Genomic DNA, 20,901 nt, shown 5'->3' with positions numbered 1-20,901 from the left:
AATATATTTTTCAAGTTGCACATCGTTTATAGGTTTCTTAAGTGGGATTCGGATGTGAAAAGCGCTGCATAATGTACGCGCCTTTAGTGTTACCATTGAAACTTAACTAAAAAAAAAAAAAAAAGAGGTGATATATAGCTTTAGCCTATACATAAATGCTTATTGCTTTAATGTTGCGAGTTCCTCTTCAGATTTTCTTGCTGTTATGTTTATAATAGTTCATTGTTCAGAGTTCATATTGATGATCTTATAGTCAATTTAAAAATGTTCTTACAAACTGACTCTATTCGTTTAACTTTTTTCCTTTACCTGCCGTCGCTGTTCTCTGTGCGTGTCCTCCGTCAAAGTAGCCTATTAAAATTAATATGAAGTTGATTTTTAAAAGTCTTAAGCACACCGCAAATCAAACGTGCTGCTACAGTATGCTCTAAATGCGCGTGTAAATTTAACTTCTGGGCACTGCCAGGCTGATTTTTTGAAAAGTAAGTGATATAGGCTACTCACTGCATGTTTTGGCATTCAGTAGCATATGCATCAATGAGATGCACGGTGTTGCTTTTAATGTTCTTTTTAATTTATATTCACAAAACCTAACAACAAAACATTTTTTATAATTACGAGACAAATTATTTGAAACGAAATTCGTTTTAAAGTAGCAAACAAAACTTAAATTAAACTCGTAATAAACTAATTAAATTGAAACAAAACAACATTACAACAATATTTAAACCCAACAATACTCAAACATTAACATATAACAGACATTAGGATACATGTTAAAATAATCTGTAGTTTGTTGGTAGATGTTTATTGGGCAAAACCTCCGTTGCAAACCTCCATTTACCAGAATAAATCATTTTTACTTTGAAATTGATGCGTTGTCACGTTAAAATCAGCTGTTTGTTTAGGTTCCGTCTACTTTTATTTACACTGCAGCACAACCCCGGAGTTCTCGAACTAAAACAGGGTCTGCAGCATTTACGAATGACTCTATTAATAAGTGCGATTAAAATGCGTTAAAATGTTTAACGCGTTATTTTTTGTGTAATTAATTAATCTTAATTAACGCGTTAAAGTCCTGGCCCTAATTTTTTTTTGAAAATATTTTTTTTTTTGCAGTGTAGCTGTTATTTCACTATCTAGGTTAATAAACTTGAATTTGGGTACATATTGTTTTGCCGAAATAACTTGTGAAATGATATCCCATCATGTAAGTAAAGTCAACAGTGATTACAAGCTGTTTGGTTTGATTTATTTATTTAATTTATTTTTGGCTATGGTAAGACGTCTTTCAAATTTTCACTGACAGCCCAAAATTTGCCCTGTTTTAGCCTAGACATCTGGGATGTGTTTGGACAACTATTAGACATCTTTTAAACACAAAATTGCTGGGCTGAGACAAGTGCAAGTTAGACCTATTTTCCCAAAAAGTGTAAACTGTGTCCTTGTGGCACTATGAAACTTTGGCCTTATTTAAGCATGATGGCAAATAAGCAGCAGCATTATATTTACAATACTTTTTGGTGATGCTGGTAGAGCAGAGACATCTCACTTTCCCATTTAAAATTAGTAACATTGCCTGTAAAAAACCCAGCTAAACCCAGCTTTTCTACATTAAATCATCCTACATAATGTAAAGAACATTCTGTGAAAATAAAACCTTGATGTCTTTAATATTGACTCAGTAAGGCCATGCCAAAGATTGAAATCAATGTGAAATAATTAAATCCAAAGTGTTGTAAAGAAAGACTGTATTTTTTGGACAGGTTATGTAGCAACGTTGTTTTGTATTGTGTATTCATTACAAAAACATATAAGAAGGCATTAACTTAACCACAACCTCTATCCTTCCTACAGGGAGATTCAATCTCATCTGGAGTTCAGCGGGATCAGACACATGCCTACAGCATGTCACACAGATACCGGCAGATTTTGTGAGTGGCAGTCGCCGGTGGTGTGTTTGCGGTTGAACGATAGCTCAGTGTCCGCTAGCTCTCTCCCGCTCGGTGCCCTTTACGCCACCGCGGCAGCCAGGGCCGGTCTGAAGCCGTATGACCGCGATCCAGCAGAGCTTTAGGCTGGAAATAGATGTGACTTTGAGTGACTTCCACTGTTTTGCTAAAGGATTATTGAACCGCTCTTCAGCTATCATTCACGCTTTGTGTGAGAGCCTGAAAAGCGTCTGTACAAAATTCGCACAGCCAGACTCTGTAATGTCTGGTCTACTTTAAAACTTTTATTTAAACAGGAAAAATCTGTTGGACATAATACAAAATCCACATTAACAAGATGTTTGGACATAAATTTGTGTTGGCAGCGTGTGAACACAACAACCCTACAAAGAAAAATATCCACCCTTTCCTTCTTTTTTAATCCCCTTTAAAGGAAAACACATTTTTTTTTTTACATTTTACTATGTTCTTACATCAAATTAAACAAATGAATACATAACTATCTTTATTCAATGCATGCACTCAATCTTTTATCCAGTGTGTCACCGCCCTTAGGCATGCTGTTTCGATTCTATTGTTAATGTGACATCACACAAACAAAGCCCTGCCCATGGCCACTGACTGACTGGTTAATTTTACCCAAACGTTTTAGCCCTAATGCAGCTAAAGATACTATTGTCCCAGACTGTATTCACAGAAATCAGATCTATTTTTAACCAAAAGTGCTCACTGTCTGTTGGTAATGGAGGGAGGAGCTGTAGCTCATTTGCATTTAAAGGTACACACATGAAAACAGCATTTTTTTTCTTGCACCCAAATAAGGGCAATTTTTGATATGCTATTATAAATTACCTCTGGGTTCAGTGTTGGTCAGTCACTTACTTTCCAAAGTATATGATAGAAATTAGAGGAAATATGCAGTAAATTTATAATCATGATCGGTACGTAAAGTTATCATCAATAAATATGGATGGTAATATATGTAAGTAATAAAGTAAACAGCGTTGTTAGGCATGACGTGAATCAATGTAACCCCTTCAGCGGTGACTTATTCATGATACAGCACAGCCTCGAGTACCTAACTGCTTTTATAAAATGGTTACCACAATAGATGTCTTCTCGGGTCCAAAGAAATGTACCTGACCCAAAATGACCCGAATCACTTTTTACCTGAACCCGATGTGCATACAACAAAATTAGACCAGGGTCCGACCCGACCAAGTGGGAAAGGACTCGATGATGCACACACGCGAGATAGTTAGGGTCTTCTCAGGTCCGTTTTGCAAAAACACATTCATTTTAAATGACCAGAAAGGTACACACATGAAAACATCGCTTTTTTGCTCTCACTCAAATAGGGGCATTTTAGACATGCTACAATAAATTAACTCTGGGTTCAATAGTCAGTATTAGGCAATAGTGTTCCTCAGTCACTTACTATCCAAATTATATGAAATAAATTAGAGGAAATAGGCATTCAATTTATGATCATGATCGGTACGTAAAGTTATCATCAATAAATATGGATGGAAGCCGCTAATATTATACCCGACTCGTGTCCGAGGCACAAGTGACACTTTTAAGCTACTTTTAAGCACTCTACCGCGTCTAGTTTGACGCTTGAACATTTTGAGTTTACTCTGTGAAAGCCGCGAGTGAAATTCTAGTCATCGAGACACTTACACGGAAATTCGCGGCATGGGAGGGCCTTCCATAGGCTTCTGCGACTCCGCTTGCTTCCTGTAATCACGTCAATGCTAGAGCAAGCTCCTGATTGGTTAACGTGGTGAGTTTTTCGGCCAAAGTTCCGATTTTTTAACTAGAGTGTTTGCCGCAGCAACGCTCAATTTGCGCCATTCACGCAAACTAGACACGCGAATGAGGCGGAATCGCATCTACTGCGCCGCGCTAAACGCCTCATTCGCGCCGCGAGACCTCCAGACGTGCGTCAATGCGTTCACATTGACGCCTCTACTGTGGCTGGTGTAAATGCGACATTAGACCCGGACCGCTGGCTCACAGAACGGGGAGGGCGCAGCAAGACAATGACGACGTTTATGCGACTCACCGAAGCAGTTTTGTTTATCCAACACGGCAGCGGACGCGAAGTTACTTTTCGATGCAGCCTTAGACCGTGTTCGAAGTAGTTTTGAACACAAGTTTATTTAAAAAAAAGAGCAACGTTTGGCATTAAACAATTTCATATCCAAGAAGGATGTTTAGATATGGCAAGACATGACAGCCACGGAGTTTTATAGGACCAACCTGCTAGGCATCGTCGTTGACGAAGTACAATTAACTTATAAATGGTAAGTGGTATTTATTAATATCATATTGTCATTATGCCTGTACTGTGGTTGTCACAGTGCCAATAAGTTGTGTTGCTTTTCAATATCAATATACAGCTACCGGTTTAGTTGCATAGCTTTACTTGTGTGCACACGTACCCGATAAAAGTCGTTTACGTTTGAAATGATGTCGCTCTACATACGTCATTTGGTATAATTGAAATGATTGGCTATGAGCTACGTACAGGCCCATTTGATAGACATTCGTAACGCCCAATAAACCGCTCTGGGCATCCGTAAACCACGCCTCAAATACGAGACAATGAGCATATGGTTCCCAGACCACGTCTCATTCTCTATGCGACTGCTCTGGTGTTAGCCAGGCTAGTTATAAGTCATTAGTCATTTAGATTCATACACCATTAAAGCTGAATAAATATGCTTTCCATTGATGTATGGTTTGTTAGGATATATTTGGCCGAGATACAATTATTGGAAATTAAAATATTGAGAAAATTGCTTTAAATGTCACGTGTTACAGTGATTTTAAATTACTTCTCTTTACAATTTTAATATATAAATAAAACACCATTACCCGCTATAAGGCACGTCCTCTTGTACTTAAATCAAAATTGTAATATATAGTTGTAATATGTATAGTAAAACAGCTGGGTTAATTCTTTGGGTCAGGGTTGATAATGAACATGAAATGTGGTGCAAAAATCCTCACGTCCTTAAAGGTCTTCACAAGTATAACGTGATAATACAACGGTAAAGTAGGGGTATGACCTCTCTTTAGTAAATGTCAGCACCACCTGTGGAGTTTAAAGCAGTCATCATGTTTTCTGTGACCCACCTGTCAGAGACTTTGATGAGCACAGCACGATAGAGTCGACGCTGGACGCTGGCGTGCTCCGGACCACACGAATGGACGAAAGGATGCACAGCTGTCAGGATGAAGCCCCGCTGGTAGAGATCCTGCAGCTGAGATGGCAGCTCTCTCACTGAAGACAGACACAGCGTGGACGTCCCATCTGCCAGAGGATACAGATGCACAGAGACACACGAGGTGAGAAAACCAAACGCATGCGGTCAGGCGGACAGAGTCCCTGGAGATACATGCCAACCTTTATATAGGCCATTATCTAAAACAATATATCTCAATATTTATGTATATGTTCTACAATGAGATGCTTTTTAATCAATTCACAGAAATGAACTTATGATCCAGATGTAAGAAACGTCACATTTGATTATCACGACTCACAAATGTTATGCAAAGATATTTTGTGATGTTGTTTCACTCAGCTTTGTTTTTAATTTGAAGAAAATTAAATATGGCATCTACCCTATACAATATCTATCCCGATGTGCCGAACGGAGCACTGTTGTTATTTTTCTGATGTACGCTGTCCAGGTGGATTTTCTAGTTTGTTAGTGATACGAGAAGGAAAAAACAGGGTTTGTTTGAATGATTGTTGCCTCGCTAACCTTGTCTATGTTTTAATGGGCCGGGTGAAAAATCCAATTAAATGTGATTGTTAGCTCCACGTGAGATGAGAGGCTTTTACACGAGAGCTTTGATATCTGGGTCTCATGACCAGCATTGGCTGTAATGAGATATACTCAGTGTATGGACTGGACTAATCTCAAGTCTCGCCAAAGTCTAATCGCAAAGGTGAGAGAGAGAAAGAGACAACAGACAGAAAGTGTCAAGAGCCCTTCTGAATCACCCAGCTGTGAAACAATGCAACATGATGGCCGTATGCTAATGAATGGGTGGAGTAAATGAGATCACTAACAATTAATAAATGCATCTTTGTTTGGAACTTAATATCCATTTGTTTTATTAATGGAGAAAATTAATTTTTAGAAATGATGTATAGTGCTTTCAAGACGAACGCTTCACAAGCTCCGAGGTTGTTAGGCGATGATATACTGCATATCTCCGTAAAAGGCACAAGTAAATGAGATTTCAACATCATTTTTAAAAAATAATGAACTTTAGGGAGATTGTTAACCGGCGAGGGAGTGTAGTCGAGTGAATGACCGCTTGAAACATTGTACAATCCCACAATGCAACGTGCTTGACATGATCCTCCATTTCCAGTCTTCTTGGACTCCATGAAATTGTATTTTTTGTCATTTGTGCAGAAAATTAAATAAAGAATGCAATATAGGGGTGGTTTCCCAGACAGGGCTTAAGCCTAGTCCCAGACTAAAATGCACATATGAACTGTCTTAACCAGTTTTTAAATTATGTCATATTATTGGGGTCCCTTAGCTAAGCCCCCCAACACACCGTCATTATACGGTCGCCGTGATTCACAAAGTAAGATGTGATCCAGGATCAACAAATTTTTTGCAGCACTTCGACCTCAGTGTGAACAACGGCCACCACAATGAAAAATATTGAAAATCCGTGGTGTTTTCCTTTAACTTAAACTCTAACCATTTTTTACTCCTCAAATTAGTGTAAAAGCCCCTGCAATCCTAAATCTAGCAATCTGTCAATTCCTTTCTGAAAACAGTGTGAGAGTTTACATTTATTTCAGACAAAAATCTTTTGGATTAGTTTATTGCGAAATTGGGACAAATAATGGACAGTATCGCTTTGTGGTAGCCCAGCACAAGAATGTTAAATTCATATAGTATTTTAATTTTGATAAAAACCAGGGGACCCCCTCAATGCTTATAGGAGGCATGGGACCACCCCAGCATCCCTCAATTCGAACACTGTTTTTAACAAAAAAAATAGCTTGCATTCAAAAATCTTAAAATATATCACTGGAATTGTTTTGTCTTAAGATGCACACCAGTAATGTTTATTCAATGATCCAATTAATTCTCGATGGACGAATTCAAGTGCCGCCCTACCTTTTTTTTATTTCAGAAGTTGCTTTACTCGGATATACTGTATGTCACCACAGGGAAAATAAGACAATTGCTACTTCCGTTACCAGACTGATAACACGGAAAGTTGTGTTATAGTCACTTAATTTTTTTTTTATTATTCGTGTCCATAGCACAAAATTCAGCTTTTTTCATGCCTTGAGCACAAATGTCTTTTTCGTGACACTAGCACGAATTTCTATAAATAGTTTCTCGTGTCTCCGTTGCACGACTTTCTTTTTGTGACATTTTATGTATTGTTTTTTCCTATTTTCTTACCATTGTCGCTTGGGATTGGGGTTAGAATCACTTTATGTTAAATTTTTTGACTTCCTAACCCAAACCCCAACTCTAACCCCAACTCCATGAGAGAACACAGTAGTTTCAAAAGCGAAAGAAAAACATGTAGAAACCAATACATAAAGTACATCCTAACCCCAACCCCAAATCTGACCCCAAACCCAAGCGACAATGATTTAAAAATAGGGAGAAAAAATGAAAAAACAATACATAAAATGACACAAAAAGAAAGTCGTGCCACAGACATGAAAAACTATTTATAGAAATTCGTGCGAGTGTCACAAAAAAGCTAAATTTCGTGCCATGGACACAAATTATTAAAATTTTGTGTGACTATAACACAACTTTCCGTAAGATCATGTTGTCTGTTTCATTGTGCCTTTAATCTAAGCCCTGTCCTCGGAGAGATTTTGACATCACACGCATGCAACATAATGTTGGTGTTGCAACTATAGCTGCATTTCTATTACAGAATTGCGCAAAACTTTAGCATAATTTTCTAAATGTCGACAAAAAGACTATTGCCAAATGACGGCGTTTCCAATAACCAATGATATGTGACTGGTGTTGGTATGTTTACTAATATCACATCCACCACACCAGGCATTATTTTTAACCGAAGGAGACGTAAGAATATTATCCAAACATTAATGCCAAGGAAAGCCCCTTATACTTACGAGTAGCAACGTAGGTGTTTCTTGGAGATAACAGTACATTATTTTATAGAAAAAGAGATGTAGGAGTGTTATCCAGACTTTTTTTGCAAGGAAAGTTGGGATCAGACACATATTGAGGTGTTTCTGGTAGGTTTTAGTTCATACTGCATCCTCTTCAAATAATAATTATGTGACTTACTTACTTGAGGTGACCTGGAAATACGAATTAACTGTTTTCATTGCAGTTTACACATATTGCCTAAAAAACACCCCAAGCAAGCGTAAAAACTTTTTGCGATATATGGTAGTTGATGTGTTTCCATGTGTTCCCATTTGTGCAATTTGAAGGTAAATGGAAACACAGTGAATTTAGCACTGTTTATAACATTTAGTACTGCAGAATGTACTGTATACTCTTTCCCTTACTATTTTTAAAAGTGTTGCATGTGTAAGTTTTACTGAAACTGCAAACAAAGGTCTAGTAGATTTGGCCTTGAGAGAGAGAGATGGGAGAAGTTTGTCTGTCTACACAGGCCTCAGCGCAAACATCTGCCTTCATTCCTGTATCAACACAGTCAGACAGTTTTATGTCTTGTACTGTATGTCAGATGTGCACAATGTGCTGAAAGATCTCCACTGCAAAACTAAACTCATTCTGGCATTTGCAGACAAACAGAAAGTCGTCTGCCTTCTAGACTTTTGTTCTGTTTTTGTTTAATTGGCATACATCTAACTTTACACAAAGAGAAGAAGATGCTATTTGGGGAACCATAGAGCTAAAGGTGTTTTTGTGTTTTTAATTGGTTTACAAACTTTGCGATGTCTGTTGAACTTGTGTGAAAGCAATATCACACATATGATTGCAGGTGTGATTAAAATTTACATTCTTAACTCTTTCACCGCCATTGACGAGATATCTCGTCAATTAAGAGAAAACGCTTCCCCGCCAATGACGAGATTTTCCGTCTTTCCGCAATACCGCTATTGCGGCACTTTTTAAACCCGGAAGTATTGCCCTATGGCAAGTGGCTGCATGTCCGTGTCTGTTTTAAAGATCGTTCTGAATGGGATCTCTATGAAAAGTCTGTCACAAAAATGGAATTATCTCAGCTTTTTGCTCAAAATGTGGTGTTTTTGGAGAAACCTACCCATATTCAAAAGCTGATTACAAAAGAACCAATGAAGGTAGAATGAAACGTTTTTTTTTTTTTTAAGCAGAGGGTCTGTTCTTTCATTTGGTATATTGTATGTTTATATATTTAAAGAAGAACATTTTCTGGAAGCCATTAAATTTGGTGAAAATCATGTCATGAAAAACGCTGGCGCTGGCCGGCAACGTTTTAAAAAAACGCTGGCGGTGAAAGAGTTAAAAATAAAAGTGCTATAGCCATATTGCAAAAAAATAATTTTTCAAATATAATTTCAAATATTTTAAAATATACCAAAATGGCCCAAAATATATGTGCCTAAATACATTTCGAAATATATTTACAAAAAATTATTTTTCACCAATATGTTTTGAAATGTATTTTAAAAATAAACATATTTTAAAGCATTTATATTCCCATCGCATTGGAAGAAAATTTTTTTGTACAAAACATGAGGCTAGAAAAGTACGGAGGCCCTAAGGGGACATGGATCAAAAATTAAATAAAGTTTAGTTTTGCATGCGTACGTGAAACTATAGCATGCTCACATGAAACTTTCGCTTTCATGTGCGCACACGATGGTTTTTCGTGAACACGCGAAAGTAAACTTAATAAAAATTGCACATGAAGGTTTCGCGTGAGCACATGAAACTAAACTTTAGATTTTTTTTACTCCAATGTCACCTTAGGGGCTCAGTAGAAAAGGTTAAAATTAAATTAAATATATTTTAACTGCAAAAATATACTTATTATTTTAGAATTTATACGTACTATTTCATACTTTTACTATTATTTGGTCAGGGAAAATATATTTTTTGCTGTATGGATTGTGAAATTAAAAATGTATTTGTTGCCCCTGAAATACATTTTTAAATATATGTTAATATATGAAGGTTAAAACTAAATATATATTCAAATTAAAAAATATTCATATATAAAAAATATATTTAATTAAGCTTTACTTTCTACAAAATGTATTAAGCAAATATTTAAAATATATTTTTGTCAGAGAAAGTATTTTTTTGCCTTATGGAAGAAGTCCTTGCAAGGGCCTGTGTCATCTTTCCATATGTGTACGTACTGCAAAAACATATAGTAAGTCTCACCTATGTTCAATGGAGAAAACAAACTCACCTAAAACAACAAATACCAATTTCAGATATAGCCGTACCTCCAGATTCTTTGTGGTCTCTTGTGCATTTGCAAAATCATGCAAAATGTATTAGTTTTTTTGCTTTAGCTTAAGAGCACAAACATAAGAAAAATGTTCGAACTGATTTCGGGGAAGGATGTATGTTCACCTGGTCTCAGGCGTAAATCACAGCCTCGTTGTAAAATTGCACAAAAAAGCAAAGGGCCCTTCAGGCAAAGCTAAAAATAAGCCTGCGTTTCTCAATCATATTCTCTGTGAGCCATACGAAGAAATAAATAATGAGAAAAGGGTGCGCAGATACAAATGTCGGCTATTTCGTACACGTGCACGGTTGGATGTGTTTAACTATAATTAATCCTGGTATGTTTGATTTGATTTTTGCTTTTTCGGTGTGTAAACAGAATATCTCTCTAGAGGCAAACACATACTGGGTTTATCTTCCCTGTCGATGAAATTAGTTTTCCCCGTGGCCTCCTCCAGTTTGTGCATTTTCTTTTCCTTGTAGACAAAAATAAGCAATGTATTTTATAAAATAGCACTAGGTATTGGGATCTTGCTCAAGATCACTGTAATATCTCTTTAAACGGCATGGTCTTGGTCTTTCTGTAGCAGTTAAGATATAAAATTCAGAGTTGATCAGAATTTGTAAACAAGATGATCTTTTTAAAGGTAAACTATGTAATTATTGCTAATGTTGCAATACTTCTATCCCTGAGACATCTAAATGCCGTTCACATTTCCCCAGAAATGCAAAACTACTAATGCTATTAAAACATTGTTTATTTTACCAATTTTTAGAGCATCTTAACCAATGCAGCAGAGCGATACCGGCTCCAAAGCACCAATCGTGTGAGTTTAAGGGTGGGACTAATATTTTGGTAATTCAATTTGTTGTAGATGAAATTACACCATTGACCTTTAATCTAAATTGTTTGTTGCTTGTTGTTACAGAGTGTTTTTCTCTCCAAGTATAGCCCAGATGTTGTTGGAGCTGTGCTATTCACATTGTCCACTTATACTGTAATATATTTAATAAAAGTCCAAGGTTAGCCTAAACCAGGACTAGGCCTTAATTAGGGAATATAACTAGTTTTAACAAACATGCATTACTAAAAACATTACTTGTGTGCATTTTGAGGCAAAGCAAAGGGCACTGATGTATTTTAAGATATTTTTCAGTTTGGACAGCTCTTACATTTATTTTAGTCTAGGACTAGTCTAATCCCTGTCCGGGAAACCAACCCAAAGTCTCCAGAACTAAGAAACCATAACCTCTGATCAATATTTGGTTTAATTAAGTCATTATGAAATCAAAATGTATATTTTTATACTCATATGTACTGTTGTAGTGTTTATTATAAATTATCATAACCTTTAACGAGGAATGGCGCGAGGGCGGGGCTATCGGAGAAAGATTGCAGGCCAACTTCCAATGGTACAATCAGTTCTCGATGGATGAAATCAAGTCCCGCCGTAAATTTTTTCTCATTCCAGAATCAGTTTCACTTGTATATACAACAAAGCAGTGAAAAAAGACAATCGCTACTTCCGTTTCATGGCGTCTTTAAGCAAAAAAAAAAATGGGCCGATTAATTTTGTCAATTTAAAGGATGCAGGAAACATATCAAATTGTGCTGTTTGTAAAGGAAGTGTTAAGAAAATCACCAGCTTGTTAGTAATTAACTGAATGCTATCAATTTATAAAACTTAAGAAATACAATTTTAAAGGTGCCAAAGAATGCATTGAAATATGATGTTAAATTGTTCTTTTAAATTTACAAAGAAGGTATGTAACTGTATTAAGTGCAAAAATTATCCAGAAACGTTTTAACAAGTCCATTCAATTGAATTGAATTGAATTTACAACCCTAGGATTTGTCCCTGTTTGGAAGATTCATGAATAATAATGTTGAGCAGTGCTCTGATTGGCTCTGCTCTGCTCTGAGGCTCATGTCAGTAACTCACATTAGTAAATATGTTGGGGCGTACATCTCGACTTTAACGTTACAGTGGGTGTCGGTCGTTTGCATACACGAGGTTTACATAAGAATATGGAAACAAACGCGTTTGAGGCTCACGTTATGTCATTACCATGTACAGAGCTCTTATTATTCATCTATGCCTAAGTAAATATAGTCCAGAGTCCAAGCTGGAGGAATTATGATAATGTCGGTCTTGTCTACATCACCAAACCCAGGAAGAAAACTGTTGCCTACAATCCGTGTGTTTTTTGTAGTCTAAGAAAAGAGATTTACGTTGGAGACAATAACTTGCGTCATTGTTTACTTTGGGGTTTGTACCTTTTGCATATCGTTAACATGAACTAATAAACACTTACACACTAAAGGAAATGTAACATCGAACCATTGTTGTTCTTTAAAAGTATAAAAAATAAAACCTTCAAACTATCATTATTAGTAATTGGTAGAGACATCACTCCTAATAATCGGTTATCGTTATCTGCAGAGAAATTTAGTATCGGTTCATCTCTATAAAGTTTAACATTTAAGTTTTTGTCTAAGCACATAAACTTGCAGCTTTGGGAAACATTCCCAATAATCTCAAGACATTCCGGCTGGAAAAAATATTGGAAATATTTCAATTATGTAGTGTGGAGTATAAAGTGAGGGCCATTTGCAGGTTTAATAATATTATTTTTCCTCAAAAACGGGTTTTTTATGCTTGTGTAAAACTATATTTCCTCTGAATAATAATGCTAACAGTAACCCTTGCCCAAAGACATTAGACAAAAAAACTCATTTCAGCAGCAGTCGGTGGCCAATACCGCAGAGACTATTAATAAGAAATGTAATTATTTTTACATTAACTCACTACTCATGGAATGAATGATGACTCAAGGAAGCACAGGCTTGTGTTCTCAATGCTTTTAAGAGATCTCTGTCTGTCTCTTCCCAGCCCCACAAGCATCCCTGAAGCTGTCAATCATTCAACGTCTGTCATCCGTGCTCATCAGATTCAGATCAGCACGATCCGTTCTGTGATCCGATCTCTGTGGCCTTTGACCCGGCACTGGCGTTACAGAGCAGTGGAGCGCATGCGTTCATGCGACGGTACGTTTAAAACCAAATGAAAAGTATGAAACGAATTAGCTGAGAGATGCGAGCCGGGGAGCGAGGAGAACGCGGCGTTCTGCCTCTGGGGAACACGGTTCAATTCGATTGGCACGAAGCTTGAGAGAAGGAAAAACGAAGTTCTGGGAAGAAAGATCTGAGCTGTCTCACTATGGAAGGGAACTATTAATTTTCTACAGTGCATTGGGCGGTTACGCACCATTTTATCTCGTAACTATTAACAACATGCGCGTCTTCAAACCATGTTAATAACTCAGTTTTAATCAATGGGAAAGTTTAGCAGTCAGTGAAAATGCAATGTGGTGTTTTTACATCGATCAACGGCACATATATTCACTCCCGTGCCAGCGTATTTGGCCTTTAACATGACACGGCTATGAAATATGTTTGTCCGAGACCTAATGAGGGAGGATTATTTGGAAAATGTGTGTTGCTATGTACTGTATTATATTAGGCAGGGCTCTATGGAAGACTGCTTTATGTCATTAGTAGTCATTGCTCACAGTCGACACACGAGCCTCAGGGCACAGCGGCACGCGTTAATTACTTCACTAATGACCCTTTGTGAACGAATCAAGCTGGGACTGTAGAGCTGTTTCCAAATCTCTCTCCCATCGCTCTGTCTTTCCCATCTACTCCCATCATCTCATTTCTGTACAGTCAAATTTTACCATTGCTCAAAGTTTCCATCCTATTAAAGACATAATCTACTAATTCACTTTTATTTTTGCTGTACTATAAACAAATCGCAGATGACATCTCCCTAATAACTCGATTATTTCTCATAGACTTTAATGAGATTAAAGCAAATGGAAACTTTTCCTGAATTTTTTGCGTTGAAAATTCTGAAAAAAAAAAATCTCACAAATGTGTCTTTTCGAGTTACAGGGGAGAAATGAGTGATGGAAATGCCATATTTCCAAAAAAAATCCCTTAATTTGCAAAAAAGTTTTTACGCTATGTAAAATTACAGAAAAAACTGTATTTGTGTGTTATGAAAAATTTCTGTAAGTTATGGTGCCCGTTATTGTATGTTTTTTTTTATCGGCACCCCAGCTGCTGGAAAATAAATAAATAAATTACGGAATTTTTTTACAGTGTAGCTTGAGGTGGTTTTTACGGAGCCCCTAAGGGTACATGGAGCAAAAATGAAATTAAGTTTAGTTTTGCATGCTCACGTGAAACTTTAGCGTGCGCACGTGATAGTTTCATGTGCGCACGTTTAGTTTCACCTGAGTTTAGTTTTACCTAAAATTCTGCACATAAAGGTTTCCCGTGAGCATATGAAAGTAAACTTTTGATTTTTTTACTCCAATTTCACCTTAGGGGCTCGGTAGGTTTTTGACTTATTCAAAAAAGTTTGGGAGATGGAAACGCATTTATTTTTTTTGCGAGTTTTGAAAAGATTCACTTTACGTTTCGATGGAAACCCAGCTATAGTCACAAACTGAACTTAGAAGTAGGGTGGCCATTCGTGCCAATTCCGCCGGACACGTCCCGAACATGTTTTCGGGTTCGTTCTCCGGAAGTCGCGTTGCTCGACCGCATATATGTCATCGAGGTTATCACATTTCAGTTAAAATACATTAGAAAATTAAGATTTATTTATTTTAAGACATACAATCATTGTAGTCTCATTCTTACCTTAAAATGTAACGGTTGCTTTTTTAAAATTAAACCCGAAATATTAAACCTTGATGACGTATGCGGTCTACCAACGCGACTTCCGGAGACCGAACCCGAAAACATGTTCGGGACGTGTCTGGCCGAACTGGCACGAATGGCCACCCTACTTAGAAGTCTGTAATCGAAAGTCAAAATGATTAAAGATTTCAATTTAAACTCAAACATTTCTCATCAAATGTACCCAAATCCAGATAATTTTAAATATACCATTTATTTTACAGCCTCCTACTCTTACTCTTCCATTGAATACGGGTTCTTTTATTTTGTAAATTCACCTTTTACTAGTGAGTATTTTTACTATTGTAACGCTGTGTACACACCAGAAGCGAATTTAACAATTTGCGCGAATAGATTATATACAAAGTCAATGCAAAGACGCGAAATACACACGGGGCGATATGAATTACGCAAATTGGGTTGGTGCGATTGCCGTGCAACAGGCGCTATCCACCTCAAACGCGTTTTCTGTGCAAGTTTTAAATATTCAACTAAATCTGAACATTTTGATTAATCTGTAGTGAGGAACACAATGCTTTTGTTTGGTGTGTACACAGCATAATTCTAACATTCATTTTTAAAGTCTGTGTAAAGTCTAATATTAAGGCTGTATCCCAAATGGTTTACTAGACTTACGATATTGTGGACTCACAATAGTCCGCCGTGTGTGCATTTCCGTTAAGTCCACAAGACCATAGGTGTATCCCATTTGGCATTTTAGGTTTGAAAAGGGTGCTTATGGACGCCCCTTTTAAGTCGATATGCACCCTTGATGCGCACTTTCCCAGAGCCCACATCTGTGCGGGCTTCGCAGCAGACTTATTGCTACATCCTGAATCGATGCTCATGCTTGTGTTGGAGGCGGGGCTATGCTCGGTGGTCCACAGTGTGTCATCAAGTCACCGTTTTAACCCCTGCCAAAATAATCCTAAACTCAGAAATTAGAAAAAACTGTTTAAGGGGCCATTCACATATCGTGTCAGTTGCGCGCTCAACTTTGTTATTTCAGATGTAGATGCACAGTATGCATGCTCATAATGAAAGCAACACGCTCGCGTAACGTGTTTTAGCATTCTTTTCTAATATTTATAATGTGTTTAGAAAGAATTGTCGCAAATGACTTTACCCGATCTTTAACTTTTACTTTTTACTGCGATTTTTACTTTTTTTACATATTGCCTTTAGCATAATAAGTATTTAATTGTACCATAGTACATATGAGAATACAAATCTTGAATATAAATTTGTTTTAGCAGTTGTCATATTTGTACATTTGTATGTTTTATTTTTTACTCATCGAACTGTTGCTGCTATCACCGTTTATCCCTTCTCTTATTTCCTTTTCGATTCCTCTTTTATTGTAGATATTTCTTTTTTTATTCCTAAGATACAGTCTTTTGTATTATGTGAAGAGTGTCGTCTCAAACTTTTCTCTAGACGTTGTACCGTGTATGATTGTGTATATGAGCAATACAATTTTCCTTTGGGCTTCAACGAATCCAGTTTTTGTTCATCTTCTTTTCTGGTACCCAGCTCACTGTCAATGAGCAGACATCACTCAACAGGCTATGTGAAATCGCTTTTAACAGCATTACGCTAAAATACAACATATAGTAAACAGTGTGTGACTCTGATCTACTCTTCCCCTTCCTGTCAATACGGCTGCTATCTTGTATCCCGCGGGCAGACTGAATAATCTTCCATGGGCTATTAGTTTTAAAGCACCAAGACACAAACAAGACATGGCAGTTGACATCTCCCCAGAGACATACTCATTCGAAGGCCAGATTAACTGTTAATGCTTTGTTTAACCACATTCACATCTTTATAAACAGAGCCACAACTCTGATGGGGACATCTATACTGTAACTCATAGACTCGCTCATAGATACATCAATACATACGGTCCATAGGGCCATTATACCAACCTGTTGCCCTGCATATGACACTTTTAACCTCGTGTAATGCTCTTTACACAATTTGAGCTATATATATAGCTCAAATTGTGTAAAGAGCATTTTTTACAACTTATCAGATTTCCCGACCTCCTCACTCACTTTCGTCCAAGCAAGATACTTTTATTCCTGTTTCCACGTACAGCGATGATGATTTCGTCCTCCATTGTTGTTTCGTATTTCTGTCTCAGCTTGCTACATTGTAATCACATCACTACGAGAACAGGCTCCTGATTGGTTAATGCGGCATGAATATCTGCCAAAGTTCCAATTTTTCAACTCCTGCAATTCGCGTGAATCACGCGTTACGCCTACATAAAGTCCAAAACGCTCAAGTCGCGCCGTGTCATTTGCTCCACATGATGTCTATCGTGTCTTTGCATTGACTTAAAATGTAAATAACTTGCGCTTTATGCGTCATACGCGTCTGGTGTGAATGCACTATTAGACATAATTTTTACAGATGGATTGGCCACCACAGAGTCCAGATGTTAACCCCATTCTGAATCTTTGGGATGTGCTGGAGAAGACTTTCATATCAATACAAGATCTTGGTGAAAAATTAATGCAACCCTGAATGGGAACATTGCAGAAGTTTATTGAAACGATGCCACCACGAATGCGTGCTGTAATCAAAGCTAATGTCCGTCCAATGAAATATTACAGTGTGTGACTTTTTTGGATGGGCAGTGTTTGTTATTAATTTATTTCTTGCTTTGTGCTTGATATAGCAGCTCATGGTGAATAACTGACGACAATTTCTTTTTATTTGAATGAACTACTCCTTAAAGCCGTTTTTCTGATGTTAATCAGATGCTACAATCCAAACCCAATGGGATGCATTAAAGTTGATTTTTTTTGCGGGTAAAAATGGTTTTATTAATAGGCTTTTAGTGCAATTCAGTCGCATGTTTGCTTGACAGATCTCAGATGCTGTTTTTCGCCCAGGATTCTGCTGACAGCCCTGTTGCTAAGTGACAGCTCTTGGGAAACAAGCTCTGTTAAATACAGGAGGTTAGTTCATCAGTGTTATTTCTGTATCCATTGATGAGAGTCTAAAAAAGCAAAGAATATTACTCCATGGCCATTGTCAGCGGGCTTTAATGGGCCCAATGCAGCATTCACGCTGAATGCGACAATCAAGTGATATTGAACCGACGCAACAATCAACGCACTGCGACTGAAAGAATCGATTTGAGTCTGATCGCGGCTCTTTTGATGTGATACAGGAGCCGCTAGGTTGTTAATTCGTGATTTGTATGGCTTTTTGACGCTGATGTGCTATATGCTGTCTCTTTTTTTGTTTTTCACGTTGTCAATGGATGAGGGTTTGTGAAGGCGTTACTCTGAGAAGCGTTGAATCAAATGAGATATGACGTCAGTGTTTGATGATTCACGCAGGGATGAAACTCTTGTTGCATTTTCTTTTGTGCAATGCAACTTCATGTGTGATCTTGTAATTGCTAAGCATTGTGTTAGCAGCGCAAAAGGTCATAGGTTTAAACCCAGGAACATTGTATGCCTTGTGCTGTACTGTTGCTTTGGGTAAAAGTGCCTGCCAAATGCGTAAATGTAATTTTACAACATGATGCCAGGGGTCTCATTTATAAAGCGTACTTACGCACAAAACGGGGATGAAAATGTGCGTAAACCAGTTCCCATGCAAAGGTTGTGATCTAGAAAAAAAAACTTGACAGGATAATGGGCTTGAAGGGTGGTATCTGAGGATGATTCATGTGCGTACACTTGTAGATAATCTGGGATTAATAAAGGGAACATTGGTTTGTTTTATTTTTGGCATATGCCATTTTTGGCTTTTGTGCGTACGTAGACTTTTAGTAAGGATCCTACACAGTTTTATAAATGTGGCCCAAGGCCCGTGCAAGTCTAATGTGATGTATATATTGCCCTAAATATTGCACAGTTTAAAGTTGCAATTTTAACTTTTGCCTCTCTATCGCCATCTCTGTTTAAAACATAATATTGCAGATTATTTATGTAATTATATTTACAGTACGTGTATTGAAAACAACTGACATTTTCTTTGAAATCGACTCAAAACAGCTCAACTTAGTTGATGCAACATGGTAAATTAAGGGGACAGTTTTGAACACAAATAGTTTATGTACTTATCTGATTTTTGTTCATTTTTACCAAATTAAAGTTATGGATTGCAGCTTTAATATAAAATTCTGCCAAACATTTTACTTCTTTAATTATTTATTAAAATACTTTGTTGTTTTTTTGAACACCAAAGAATTTTAGACTATTGAAATGTCTGAACTTTCAACGCTATCTCATGGCAATTTGTACGTATTTTGAGGTGGCTAATTCGTATTAATTTGTACGACCACAATTGTAAATTTTTGGTACGATTTGTTCTTGACCCCGTGTGGTTGGGGTTTTGTTATTGTTTTTTTATGATGATCGTACCTTTTAGCACTATTAACTTTGTACAAATTCCTACGAATTAGCCAACTTGTAAAATATGTAAGAATTCTCGCGAGAAACTTTTTGGAACTTTCAGACAATGAAAAGCATAACATAGAAACTTTTAAGACTTAATTCACACAAAATAAAAATTGCCGTTATTGACTCATGATGCAACCAAGTATCACAAAGTTACGTACCTATAGTCACGTAAACTTGTGAGTCGTGACACGGCTTACACGGTTTTCCACCGTTTTGCGTGAACATATCACGCATTTTTGTTTACGTGTCACTGTAACGTATTTGTTACTCAACTGTTTTGTCCTATTTTTTAACCATTGATACGTAAACAGAAATGCGTGACATGTTCATGCAAAAAGGCGGAAAAACGTGTCAGTGTCACGCAAAAGACTCACATATTTACATGACTATCGGTACATAATTTCATGATACAGGGTTGCATGATGACCCTATATCCTTTAGAAAACTTATATAACTTTTTCAACAGAAAGAGAGTTATTTATAGTTAAATGAGTAAAGGGCAAATGCTTTGATGAACTCTCTTTCATTTACAGAGTAAAAACACAGAAGAAGTGATGACATAACCCACAGCCACTGTTCTTACCATCCATATACTATATTTTAATAACACACTAACATTTCATTTACAAATTTATTGACTGAAAATCTTGCTCGACAGGCATTATCACTTTTATTAGGATGAAAAGGGCTGCATGAACATTCTATTATAGATCAATCTTTCTGTTCCACTGAACAAAGCCTTACAAGGTTTTTAAAGACAAGATCACTCAAAGAGTCAATATGACTGAATTAAACATTCTTATTCATTTACATCATATATAATTTTACACTTTTCAGTGTACACTTGTGAATTGACTTTTTTATGCTCCAGCTCTTACAGAAAAGCCACGTGAATTTCACACGTGCGAAAACACGTGATGACATGAAACCTGTGGGTTTGGAACATGGGGGTGACTATTAAAGAGTGAATCTCTGTTTTTGTGTCTTTATTTTATGAGTTGGCTAATGCATATGTATTCCTACGAAGTAAATCATACAAAAACGTGTGATTATTAGGAAGAAAACTAATAATGAAACTCCACCCCTAACCCAAACGTCACAGAGGAGAAAGCAAACCAAACAAAAACTTACAAATGTGGTCATATGCATTAAAGAGCACCTATTGTCCGATTCACGTTTTTAGAATTCCATGTACGTGTAAGTGTGTATTAGTACATGTTATTATGCAAAAGGTACAAACCCCAAGGTAAACAATGACGCAAGTTATCGTCTCCAATGCAAATCTCTTTTCTTGGACTACAACAAACACA

At 36.9% G+C, this 20,901-nt stretch overlaps 1 protein-coding gene across 3 annotated transcripts in view; it reads right to left on the bottom strand.

Annotated features, from left to right (window-relative positions):
* The window catches only part of rftn1b (raftlin, lipid raft linker 1b), a 131,303-nt gene that overhangs the window by 75,429 nt on the left and 34,973 nt on the right, over window positions 1–20,901 (bottom strand). For all 3 annotated transcript variants that reach the window (XM_065298920.2, XM_065298919.1, XM_065298917.1), the window contains exon 3: window positions 5,097–5,274. In XM_065298920.2, the coding sequence (XP_065154992.1) occupies window positions 5,097–5,274 (178 nt within the window). The remainder of the gene's footprint in view (window positions 1–5,096; window positions 5,275–20,901) is intronic.

Source organism: Paramisgurnus dabryanus, chromosome 13 (genome assembly GCF_030506205.2).
Source record: "Paramisgurnus dabryanus chromosome 13, PD_genome_1.1, whole genome shotgun sequence".
Lineage (NCBI taxonomy): Eukaryota > Metazoa > Chordata > Actinopteri > Cypriniformes > Cobitidae > Paramisgurnus > Paramisgurnus dabryanus.
Note: the sequence above shows the minus strand (reverse complement) of the source record. Positions and strands in the feature narration are given on the sequence as shown.